We start from the raw sequence: 12958 nt of genomic DNA, 5'->3' as shown, positions 1-12958 counted from the left end.
TTGGGGTTTCCAATTAGCGTAATACAAATAAAAGAACAACAGGGTTTGAATCATTCACCTTTAAACCTAATGGCCTTGTGCTAATTACTCCATTCCATTCATTAAACGACCAATCTTCCCACGCATTAGAGATTCAAGGAAATACAAATATCGATATTTATAACAATTGACTGACAATATTAACAAGCAATAACATCGACAGTCACAACATGATACTATCGATGGTGGTTAGCCGGAAAACGTTCACTGCTGAACGAAGGCCTCCCCTTTAGAACGTCTCTTTAAACGACAACACTCCTTTGCATCAACCGGTTGTCCATGCCAACGCTTCACTTTCCGGTTTGCAGTCGCCACTCAAGAACCTTTCTCCCCCAACGGTTATCTGTTCTTCGAGCGATGTGGTAATACACATTTATGAATATAAAAAAAAAGGTAAAGTGGCAACAGACACAGAGGGGACAAATGAGCATGCATTACATAACCGTGCATGAACTTGCTTATTCTTTGAGCTCGTTGCGTGACTCTGAGCGTCTCCAAATGGCCAACAATAAAGGACTAGTCATAGTCATATGTTAACTGATACTCGTTACACACACTGGTTGAAGACTGACTTAGTCTTGAGATACTGCAGAATTTCAGACTAGAAGAGTTCACAGTTTTCCTAACGCTGCTTATCCGATTTGAATTCCTCGGACGACCTCTTTGGATTGACACCAAAAACCGATCTTAAAGCCAAGCATAAAGTTTGCATAAAAAATAAATGATTCCATGAACATATCGATATCGATTTTTATTTTAATAACAGTATGTCGTGTCAACAAAAAACATTAAAGTTTTAACTATCGATATTTTCGAAAATTCGATATATCGTTGCATCCCTAAGCGTGGGACGCAACGAACCCATCCACTAGTGCGCATGTAATATAAGTATCGAGTATCAGCTTAACCTGATAATTGATTAAATTACTTGTTTCAATCGAAGTTGTAAGAGATTCATAGGTCAACAGGTGTTTACACTTAGAGATTACTTAGAATTAAGCTGATTACTGTCCTGCTGGCATAAAAAAAGATTATGTAACTCTCGAGCACATGACTATTTCTATTCACAAAATTTGGTTAATCTGTTACGCCATTTCTGAGTGACAGACAGATAAACCCTTTCTCATTTAATATTTTTCCAATTCATTATTATATCATTAATGGTATCTATATCTATCTATCTATCCATATTCTATCTATACATACATATAATAAAGCTGATGAGGGTCAAAAGTCTGTACATGGAAGATATCCTAAAAAATTTGGCTGGGGATACTTAAAATCGATAACAGAACACGTTCCAACAGTTTTTAGGTTTTTTTGTCTGTTTGTCGTTTATTTGACCGCGCATCACGTGAGAGCGGCTCAAACTTTACTAGTCTTTCGAGAAAATTTCCGGCTAGGCTATAGGTTATAAGAATTCAACCCCTAAAAGGGGTGACACTCGATTGAGTTTAGTTTGCACCTGAATATTATGACGCTTCTTAACTCGCATTCAACTCGCATTTTATAAGCGTTACCACTCCTTCCCGAAATAAAAACGTGGTGAGAGACTCAGTGGCGCTCTAGCCAGGCTTCGCTTTCGGCTAAAACGGCAAGGGCAATGGGTTGCGATTCCAAAGAACAGACATCGTACGCAATCTCTGAGATCACTCAATGTATTAAGCCGTAGTTTGAAGGGATTTTTCGAAAATCCCACGGAAACGGGCAATGCGGGACATCAACCTCATTTCTATGGATGGAGTATTGTGTACATATCAAAATCTATGCAGACTAAGTCGCGGGCTAAAGCTAGTCATGAATAAATTTCAACTAAGTTTACAGACTAGGCATCAAAAAATTCTGCACGTGCCTACACAGATACGTCACTTGACATATCCGTGACCACGTATCGCTACGCATTACGCTCGTAACTTCGTAGTAGCAATGTTTTCCGCTTTGTGGCGAAAACTGCCTACGAACAGTGAATCCGACTGTCAAGATCTTGGCACTGAATGTGTTACTTTTAGTTTAAAAGTTACCTTTTAGACTAATTATCATCTCAGTACAGAGTTGAATTAGAATAGCTATATAGCATCGACGTAGAGGTGCTACGCGATTACACCTGTAGCAGAAACCACAACGGAGCGTAGCACAGAGGGGCTACGACGCGCGATGCATAGGTACGGTTACAATCTCTACAATAAACATCTACTTATTGCTTACTAACTTTTGCCCGCGACTGCACCTGTCAGAATTGTTTATTGCTATCCCGTGGGAACTATGTAATTTTCCAGGATAACAACTATCTTATATCCTTTCTAGTGCCTCAAATTATCTCCACGTGTAATGAAGAGGCAACAGACAGATAGACAAACAGACAGAGTAACTTTCGCATTTATAATATTAAGTAAACTAGTTATAGCTCGCAACGTTGTCTACGCAGGACTCGTATATATATATATATATATAATGAATATATACTCGTATATACTCGTATATATATAAATGCGAAAGTTACTCTGTCTGTTTGTCTATCTGTCTGTTGCCTATATATATCTACCATTCCAGCTTTGCATTATTTCTGTGACAAAAAGTAACTGTGAAAGTTCATCATTAACATTATTTGGTCTAATATGAAATAAAAATTCAAAGCATCTTTACATCTTTTTGCGTAGGTTTACAAATTGAAATAATGTATGGGTGTGTTGTTTTTTCACTTTGTATTCGTATTAAATACGCATAAAATATTAGACCATTGGGAAATTTGTGCACATCTTTGAATTTAGGGTCACGTCGGGGTCACCACATGTTAAGTTTAGAGAACTAATTGATAAAATACAATCATTTCGGAGATCTCGTAGATCTTAAGGGAAAGTGGTACTATCAGGTTGGACTAGATGGCACTGCTTATGTAAATCGTTAAATTATAAATTTAACAACTACGCCAACTTCTAGGTGTAATTTTCCTTAAATCCGTAAGATATTTATATTTGAAACGCGATCACACGTTAGGAAAACGTAGTTTGAGGAAAAATAATGATAGAATGTGATACTGCATTTCACTGTAGAAAGTTGTTAAAAGAAGTAGTATTTCCAATTTTTTAGCGTGTAAATTATAAATACAATTAAAAACAAAATAAATGACAATATAATTATTAAAATTTAACTTAAAAGTAGTAAAGTCAAAGAGAGAATTGAAATTGGTCTTTAACTCACTCCCACTGTACTCTATGAACTCAACTGCTGCTGATTTGATAATGAGCTTTTAATAAGGAGGAATGATCAATTTTCACTTAGTTTCTTAAATACTCCTTTTCAAAACAACTTATTTTTAAATCATGAAAAATGTATGCTATTTGGAATTTTGACAATAAGCCCTTTCATCAAGGTATCTCAAATTTAGTTTTTTAATATTCTATTTTACTTACGCAACGAAAGCGCCCCTACTTTTTTTAAATTCATTATTTTTATGTAACATATTTGTTTTTGACTTACACTTACGTCCGTGTATATATAACGAGTCAGTACCTAGTTTTGGAGCAAATTAGCTATGACAACCAGAGAAACAGATGCGAGTGGCCCTACAATAAGGGTTCCTTTTTTTCCTTTTGTAGTACAGAACCTGTAAAAAGAATAATAATACCTACATAAATTGGAGATGTCTCCATTCATTTTTGATGCAAGAAACGCTCCGAAGAAACGCGTTTTTTTGATACAGTGATTTGACATTTTGATATTTGGTCATTTGGAAACTATGCGTAGAATCCAAAGTCTCCTATTTATATTAAAAAATCGCAGACGTAAGTCATTCGCAGGATTAATATATCGCCGTTTTCTTGAAGATTCATTTTTTTAAAGTGCTTGTTATCTGAGTTAACGGAGGGGAACGCCGCGCGGGACGAACGCCCGGCGGATTACCTCGTTCGAAGGATTCCCTGAAATTTCCACCAAAAGAGTTCGTTGACCTGGCTGGCTAAGCTTCCAACTTGACTGGATATGTGAGTGAGACACGTCAAGGGTATCGGCGGATCGGCAATTCTATCAAAATATTTGCTGAAGGTGGATTTTAGAATTGACGCACACAACACACACACACAAACATCACGCCTGTGTTCCCAAATGGGGTAGGCAGAGCACACGAAACGTTACCGCTTCGGAGCCACTTTTAGCAATTTTAGGTTTTAGAATTGAGAAGTGGTAATATTTGTTTGTCATCATTAAAGTAAACAAAAACTCGGCAGTATCTAATATTTCAGAAGGTAAAACGATTGGTTATAGCAATGCAAAAACTGTAAGTAGCCTATACCTATACATATATATGTGTAGCTCGGTCTGTCTGTTTTATATAAGCTGTCCTTAAAACTAACGAGCAAACAGAAAAATATGATGGAACAGCTCATAAATTATCAGATAAAGTTAATTTAGCCTTAATCGAAATTTTAAAGCTTCTAAGAATTTACACTTTGTGCAAATTCTGGCTGATAGTGCTTTTAAAAGTATCAATATCTCGAAAACTCACTCACTGAACATTCACTTAACTCAAATTTACTTAATCTGATAGCTTAACGATCTGCCCCATCAGCAGTCTTACTTTTGGCAAATTATAATTCACTGCCCCGAAAAAACATATCTTTATACGAGTATGCATAAGTCCGATTCTGCAGTTTGATTGCCCGTCCAGTTAAAAGTTAGAAGTTTACCACCACAACCTGTCTCTGTCTGCTGCATAATTTAACCATTTATATTCAGATATTGCTGGGTGCATACTACAGGTAGGTTAACGTCCTTAATTCTTCGCTATTAAATATTGGAGTAATTTTAAAGTTGTGTATTTCAGAATCATGTTTTTCCTGATAATGAGCGCAGATGAGGCCGGGAATGTGATAACTCTATTGTACACTCTTTGTTGTCTTTGACGTAGCTCACGGGTTCACCAACATTCATGTCGTTTATACCTCGTTTTCTTTAAATTATCATATATTTAAAACCGTCCAAGAGTGTGTCGGGCACGCCCAAAATAAGGTTCCGTAGCCATTACGTAAAAATTGAGTAATATTTTTCTAAGGATTTCGTATTTTATACGGAATCTTCCAAGTTTAGGTATATTTTATACCTTAGGCTGCTATCTAAGAGTAAAACTACTAATAATTCTCAAGCAAACTTAGCCGTTATACTTTTCCTTGAAAGTTTGATACACCTACTATCATCTTGAATTTTTTCAAATTTTTCCACCTACCGGTTTAGATTTTAGAGGGGGAGACGCTTGATTTTCATGAAAATTTGCACTTTAAAGTTGAATATTTCGCAAAAAAACAATGAAACGAAAAATCGTGTTAGCAAACCCCTAATGGTTTTAAAAAACCTATCCAACAATACCCCACACTATATGAAAAAAAAAACACCCCCACTTTACGACTATGGGAGGTACCCTAAAAAAAATTTTTTTTTAGTTTTTTATTGTACCATTTTGTTGGCACAGTTTACATATATATTCGTGCAAAATTACAGCTTTCTATCTAGCATTGATAGTCCCTGAGCAAAGCCGCGGACGGACGGACAGACAGACAGACAGAGACATGGAGAAACTATAAGGGTTCCGTTTTTGCCATTTTGGCTCCGGAACCCTAAAAATGTTCAAAATCCATCTCCATGTTCATGTGACCACAGCCTTACTTCTAGCCATAACTGCGATTCACAATCAAAGTGAAAGAGAAAACTGACTGAGGACTATTCTCTGTCGCACATGTCCTTGCAGAAGGTATGGCGAATGCGCTCACCTTAACCTTAGAAATATCCACGCAGTCGAAACTTTCTTTAAACAAACTTTTGCCCTTAATGGCTTGTATCCACCAAAGCTGTGCGAGGAAGCTAAACGATTTGAATCAATTACTAATTTATAAAAATTCAATACTACTTAAGTAAAATCGTCTACCTACGGCCAAAAAAATATGGCTACGAGACAAAAAGTGTGGGGACTTCCGACCAAAATATTCAAAAATAACGAAGCAGTTTACAGGTCGATTCAATAAATGTAAGCACAGTTCGCTAATCCATATTGTGCAACTACATCAACGATTGCTACGAGTTGTTAATTACAATCAGACGAGTCGCACAGTGCGCCTCTCACTCGCGCTCTAACTCCATACCGGATTTAACGGCCTTGGAATCCTACTACCCAACTAGTAAGTATTATGAATGCGAAATTTTGTGAGATTTTGTTTGTTTGTTATTTCTTTACGTTACAACCGTTGCAGTTGGATAGATTTAAATATACATGATTTGCACATAACTATGTAAACTACTTTTTAAATATTCCGATACTCTCAAGGCCTCGCGAAGTGAATTCCGGAATCTCAGCCGGGAAGTCACGAAATGGAACCATAATGTGAACCATATGTGATTTCCAGAAATTTCGGAGTTTTAATCGATTTCATTCAATTGCCAGACATCTCGTGAGTGAAGCTGCGTGTTAGGAATGCGAATGCATCTTGAATTTTTTAAAGTCTGTTGGCTCGACAACCATAATGACAATGACCAACGTATCATTTTCTTTTATTATCACGGTTGGGGCATACTTGGCACTGGTTTTATGAAATGGAGAATTTATTCCCAGTACAGCCAATGTCAAAGAGTAGGTACCAGTTTAGAACAACTCCACAGATATCTAAGAGCACAACTAATGAGACGGAATTTTTATTCCCTAGATTTGAAAAGATTACCTTCATCCCGCCATTCTAAAAAGCAATAGCAAAATTAATTGAGACATAAAGCAGACGATTGTCAATTAAATTGGTTTTATCTCGCGGCCGCGAGCGCACAAACGGGCAAGTATGACTGTGGAACTTATGATCTGTTTCCATAACGTAAATATTTGCGGAGCGGTACGCGGGTCACATGTCAAAGGCGCCGGCTTCGGTATTGATCTAGCTCGCGGGGGGGATAAGGGGTCGGAGCGCGGGGCGGTCCGCGTACTACGGAGCGGAGGCTGGCTTACGTAAGGGCGCGCGTCTGTCGCCCTGTCTACCGACTTGCCGCCACTGATTAATAAAACAACCGTTATCGACTCGCTGCAACCGAGATACCATCACTGCTCCACTGTCTTTAATGAACTAACTTTTGCCGGGTTTCTCTATCGTTACAATCGGCCGATGTAGGACTGAGCAGTGGCGCAACTATGAAAGATATTTGCAGCTGCAGTCAACATGTTCTCAGATTTGGATCTCGTAGAGTGGATTTAGGGTCAGTTGCAGCAGTTTATTAAATCTAGTTTAAGTTTGACAGTTTCATACATTTTGAGTTAGAATACAATAGTTTATTCCAAGTCCATTACAAGTTAATATAATTACAGTAAAAATAAATAATTAAGTGACGCCCGACAATAATTTCAAACATTAGGTAACCAAATTACACTTTATAAAATATTTAAACTACCTACAATCGTTAGAACCATCGTCAAATAATATTTAATCCCTAGTAACACGTATTCATTAGTATTTATTAACTTTGGAATAAATTACATTTCTCTAAGTTTTTTAAGAAACTTAGATTGCGGGATCGCGGTGGATGCGGAAAGCACAAGACCGGTCTGAGTGGAGAGCCTTGGGGGAGGCCTATGTCCAGCAGTGGACGTCTTTCGGCTGACATGATGATGATGATGATGATGATTATACACTTTAATGGTCACAAAACTAGGGTCAGGCGTAATAAGTTTTAATGAGGAGAAATTACAATTTAAGTTTATTTCAGTTACGATTGTTTCTTTTATTTCTTATGAATTCTGAATGTAGATTTTGATCTCATTTTGATATTAAAACTACAGACATCAAAAAAGTCTTGGGTATACTCACTATCCCCAGGCAAATTTGTTGTTTTGACTCAGTAGCAATATGACTATAAGTACTGAAATGTTCAAAACTATCAGGGGATAAAAACATTCCTAGATACTTTTGAAGAGTGTAAAACAACAACAAAAGTTGATATTGTTTGCTGCCAAACGTTTTACGTTTTAAGAGACGTAACATAAAAGAAATATACACGAGTGCGTTAAACTTATTGTACTTTTATTTTTAATACAATATTGCGTCGTTTTTGAAAGGAGAATTATACTATCCATAGTCAAATGAAATTAAATCGAAGGACCATTTAATTGCAAGAATACAATTTCCATTTTTTGCCGAGTAACAACGGTTTTACTCATAGTTAGAAAGAAGGCAACTTGTGATATGAACTTACTTACTTAATTATCTTATAACTGAGTAATTAGATAGGTACTTATTTCCAATAAACTGCTTAAGAAATAACAAAAAAACAACAGACAGACGTAGTTGTAAAAACAACAGACAGACGTAGTTGTAAAAACAACAGACAGACGTAGTTGTAAAAAACAACAGACAGACGTAGTTGTAAAAACCTTACTAAAAGTTCCATTCGGGACTTCAAGCTTCATAGTCAGGTTTTCTAACCAGTGGGCTATACGAGTACGGTGGTCGTCGATCTTAACAAAGTAAAACCGCAATTAGTGAGAGATTGGCTCAAATCCCTAAGTCTAATTCAATTTCATTGAGAAATGATCACCACCGACCGTGAGTATCAACTACCTACTCAAGGAGAGTCATTGGTCTGTTGTCGGCCTTTTCAGAAAGTGTCAGCCCTTTCCTTGAAAGCCCCGATGTCATAGTTGTCCGGAAACACTGCTGATGGAAGTTAATTCCACAATTGCACTACGTGGCACTTCCTGCCGATGAAAACGCACAGTGGTCGATCAAATTTTGTCTAAATCAGTTAGCTGTTTAGATTTAGTAGAGTCTCGCCACACCGAGAATCAGGTGGTACGAAAATCGCCTGGCTGTAAACAGGTTACACCAAGACAAACGTAAACATTGCACACCATACATGCGCTGGCTCTGCAGAAACAATTGATATTATACGTAAGCACAGCGTACGGAAACATCTAACAATTTTCACTCACGGTTGCAATGGAGATCTATAAGAATTACTAGTGTCTACCTGCGGCTTCGCACACGTAAATCATTAGACATAGCAGCTGAATTAAAATTTCCAGATTTTTAAAAATTCCCATGTGAATTCCTGAAAATTAAATCGTGGTTTTCATTGACGTTGCATTAAAAACAATCATGTCATATTTCATGACTCTAAGCCCAGCGGTTGTAGTTTCGAGATTTTATCCCTATCCCGTGGGAATATCGGAATAAAAAGTAGACTATGTTTTATTACAGATGTCCAGCTATCTCCATACCAAATTTCATCCAAATCTGTCCAGCCGTTTCAGCGTGAAGGAGTAACAAACATACCCACTCACTCACAAACTTTCGCATTTATAATATTAGTAGGATAGTAGGATTCCAAGAGAAGAGGACTGAAAAAAACTGATCATTTCTTCAACATTAAGGGGCTGTTTCACCATCCATTGATTAGTGTTAACTGACGGTTAAATGTGATGCCGTGTCTATTTGTTTTGTTCGAATAAACGGAGACGGCATCACATTTAACCGTCAGTTAACACTAATCAATGGATGGTGAAACAGCCCCTAAATATGCAAAATAAATTAAGCACTGGGTGTATAGCCCGCGAATCCATCAGCAAAGAATTTGTTTAGCATTATTTTCCGGGATAAGTAATAATAATGATAATAATAAATTCATGTAATTCGGGCAACTAAAACTACTACTAGTTTTATGGGATAAAACTATCCCATGTCCTTCCCAGGGTCTCCGTGCCAAATTTTATCTAAATCGGTTTAAGCGTGAAGAGGTAACAAAGAAGATTTTAAAAAAGAACTGGGACTTTTTACCTGACAGGTGATTTAACTTGTTATTTCTCAAATCACCTGGCAAGTAGCAAATCCCACCAAATAGATCTGTCTTTTTGAAATCTTATTTTTAAGTTGTTACTGTAATTTTCATATGTTTTATGTACAATAAAGAGTTACGCTACAATACAATAAATAATACCCTATTAAAATTTCAAGCTGCCTCAAAAAACATTTTTTTACTTTTTACAAAATGGTTTTGCACGCGCCTGGCAATGTTAAAATCCCGGCTTTATTTTTATTAAATTATTTAAACATTCAACTAAAACATATAAAAATTGCATATTGCCTCGAATATATTTTTGGAAATAAAAATGAAATATAAAAAAATAATTAGGGGTTGATTTAGCCCTGCTACTCACCAGCCAGTTCTGCAGTTCCGTGTTGGGGTATAATAGGAGAGGTATGGGACAAGTTTTCAGGTTGTCTCAGATAACTACCCAAAAATTCGAGCCAGCTCTCCTACTATTATCTAAATACTAATGAAATTACAACCCACACATTCAACACCCACTTTGATAGAATAATTTGTGGTGCGTAGCAAAGACAAAGTAATTGAACCCGCCCATGTTTTTACCGTGACAATTTTTATCAATCTTCGGCTACGCTTTTGCGGTCTGCGGAGTTTCGTTCCAATCCAGTCATAACAGTTTTAAATGCCATTTTCTTTGAAGTGTTTCCATTTAGGCACGGCTCGGGGACCGCCGCTTGCGCGCACCTGACGTCCGACCAAAGAAACATTTTAAATTATTTCAAATTCCGAACTCCTGCCGGTGACGGCCGATCTCGCGCGAACAATGCTCGCGAAACATTCCGTGATTGCTAATGAGGACATTGTGGAACAACTTGAAATTTCAAATGAGGAATATTGATATTTATCTTCTGGCAATTCGGCTATCTTAGCTACCGTGCGCTTGGTTTGTATTGTGTTGCTTTAAAAACAAGGGCAAATTAAGGACATTCATTTGCGGGTGAATTTTTGAAATATTTTTACGTAATTTCAGTGGTCCAATTTTTTTTTTACTTTTGCTGAAAATGATCGCAAGTTGAGATACTCCTTTGGATTAGGATAGCAATGATACAAGAAGCACCTAATTAAATTCAATAAACAAAGAAATAATAAATATCATGGGACACTTGACACCAATAACTAAGTAGCTATGCAATATTAAAAAAAGTCGCCACCTAAATTACGATAGTGACAGCGAAATTACGTCTTTATTTATTAATTACTTACATAGGAAATTAGTTTGAAATTATGAACTATTATACTATGATTTATGTACGTAACTATAATTTATTATATATGCATATTCGTGTATAGATAAATTAATAAAGCAATGAATTAGGACGTCTTGTACCTAGGCTTTTTTAAGTCACGATTTAAGGCTTATACTGACAGTTCTTGTATGGATCTGGCAGGAAGGGTCACAAGCTCTGCTTACTTTGGGACTGCTTGGGCCAATTGATGTCAAGTGTTCTGTGATATTTATTTTTATATTTTTTTATTTGGTTTCAGTTGCCTACTTCAGGGAGATGTAAAATAGTTCGTAGACAAAATACGTACCTACTATATCTTTAAGGGATCCAGAAAATTTGGCGGATCAGAATTATTGATAGTGTACAATGTCGATTGTACATTTTTTAGCTTACATTGCGACCTACTTCCGCCTGCGTAATTTACAATATTATATACTGCAGAATAACATAAACCATCGAGCTGTCCATAACCAACTTGCGTGCGACACACATCAAAGGAAGGAACGGCCAATCAATTAAATATTATTTTATGTAATTTGTGCTACAATCAATCCATTTAAACTGCATCTTAACATCTCCGTTCTTTCAACGCACTACAACATTATCAAGAAAGTGTACGAGCTAACTGGCTCCTACATTTAGCTTATTACTTTCACATAAGCAATTCGATATCACGCGCAGCACGTACGATTGAGACGTGCGCCCCCTCAGTACATCTTCGCTGCGTAGATACATAGGCACAAAACAGAGATTAGTAGATAGGAAGTTGGTTTAAAGTACCAACCTAACAAATATTGTTTAAAAAGTTATTTTAAAACGTCTGTGACACAATTTTATTGAGTTTTACCATAAATAGGATTTGCTTAACTATTGATATAAATAAGCACATTCCGTAACAACAATATGTTTGCCTTAAAGACAAGGTACGGTAACTGCTACATTTACTGTTATATTTAAATACTATGAGACAGACAAAGTAAACGCATCACACAAGCATATTGCCAAAGGCGAAAATTCAATAATTAACAAAACTCATAAAGAAGCCAGCAAGAAACTGAAAATTAATGAAAAACATTTATTTTCAATCGTGCGACCCGGCGTATCATTTGAAACGTTAATTAAATTTGGACTCATCCTATCACAATGATGGCTGTACATTTATATTTGTCAGGGTGCCTACCTCCAGCGCGTTTAGATGAAATAAGGGGTGGCTAGCGAACCGGAAAAAATGCTTAACCTGCTTCCCCCAATCACATTTACTTTCCCGTGACAGAATTATGAGAAATGTTTAAAAAGATTCCTTCTTTAGGGCCTTCGTATCGCTTCTTCACATCCTTTTGCCCGTTGTATGGATAATTGATATCGCGTTTCAAAGCCTTGGGGGCTTGACTTTTTGCAATAAAACACCTTTATCGGTTAGTCACAAAGAAAATTGTATCAACTTCGCGTTTTATATATCACACGTTTCTTGTTTCAGAGTCAAAAACTGGGCGTTGAAATTTGGCGTGGATTTATGGGAATTCGGAAGGCACTTCACCAAAATGAACCAAATACAAAACGTGAGTATTTTTGTACATACAATACAAGGTGGGCCCTGTAACAGAAGCAAAAAAAATTAAACCACAGCTTCCACTCTTCATCTTGAGCTAATTTAGTTCTACAACTTTTGAAAATATTTTGTATTACGATATTTATACTAGTTTAAAGTTTAATTGGACAAGCAATGTATTGCGAAATCCATCAATTTTGTTACGTGACAGGCGAATGTCATTTGTAGGCTATTGGATGCTACATTGAAAATACCAATGAATTTGTTTGGATAACATAATGATAAATTACTTAATTTT

General features: G+C 36.6%; 1 protein-coding gene across 1 annotated transcript in view; it reads left to right on the top strand.

Moving 5' to 3' along the window:
• The window catches only part of LOC141438386 (voltage-dependent calcium channel subunit alpha-2/delta-3-like), a 94725-nt gene that overhangs the window by 5418 nt on the left and 76349 nt on the right, over positions 1-12958 (top strand). Inside the window, 1 exon segment of the mRNA XM_074102247.1 lies at positions 12589-12670. Coding sequence (XP_073958348.1) covers positions 12589-12670 — 82 coding nt within the window.

Source organism: Choristoneura fumiferana, chromosome 18 (genome assembly GCF_025370935.1).
Source record: "Choristoneura fumiferana chromosome 18, NRCan_CFum_1, whole genome shotgun sequence".
Lineage (NCBI taxonomy): Eukaryota > Metazoa > Arthropoda > Insecta > Lepidoptera > Tortricidae > Choristoneura > Choristoneura fumiferana.
Note: the sequence above shows the minus strand (reverse complement) of the source record. Positions and strands in the feature narration are given on the sequence as shown.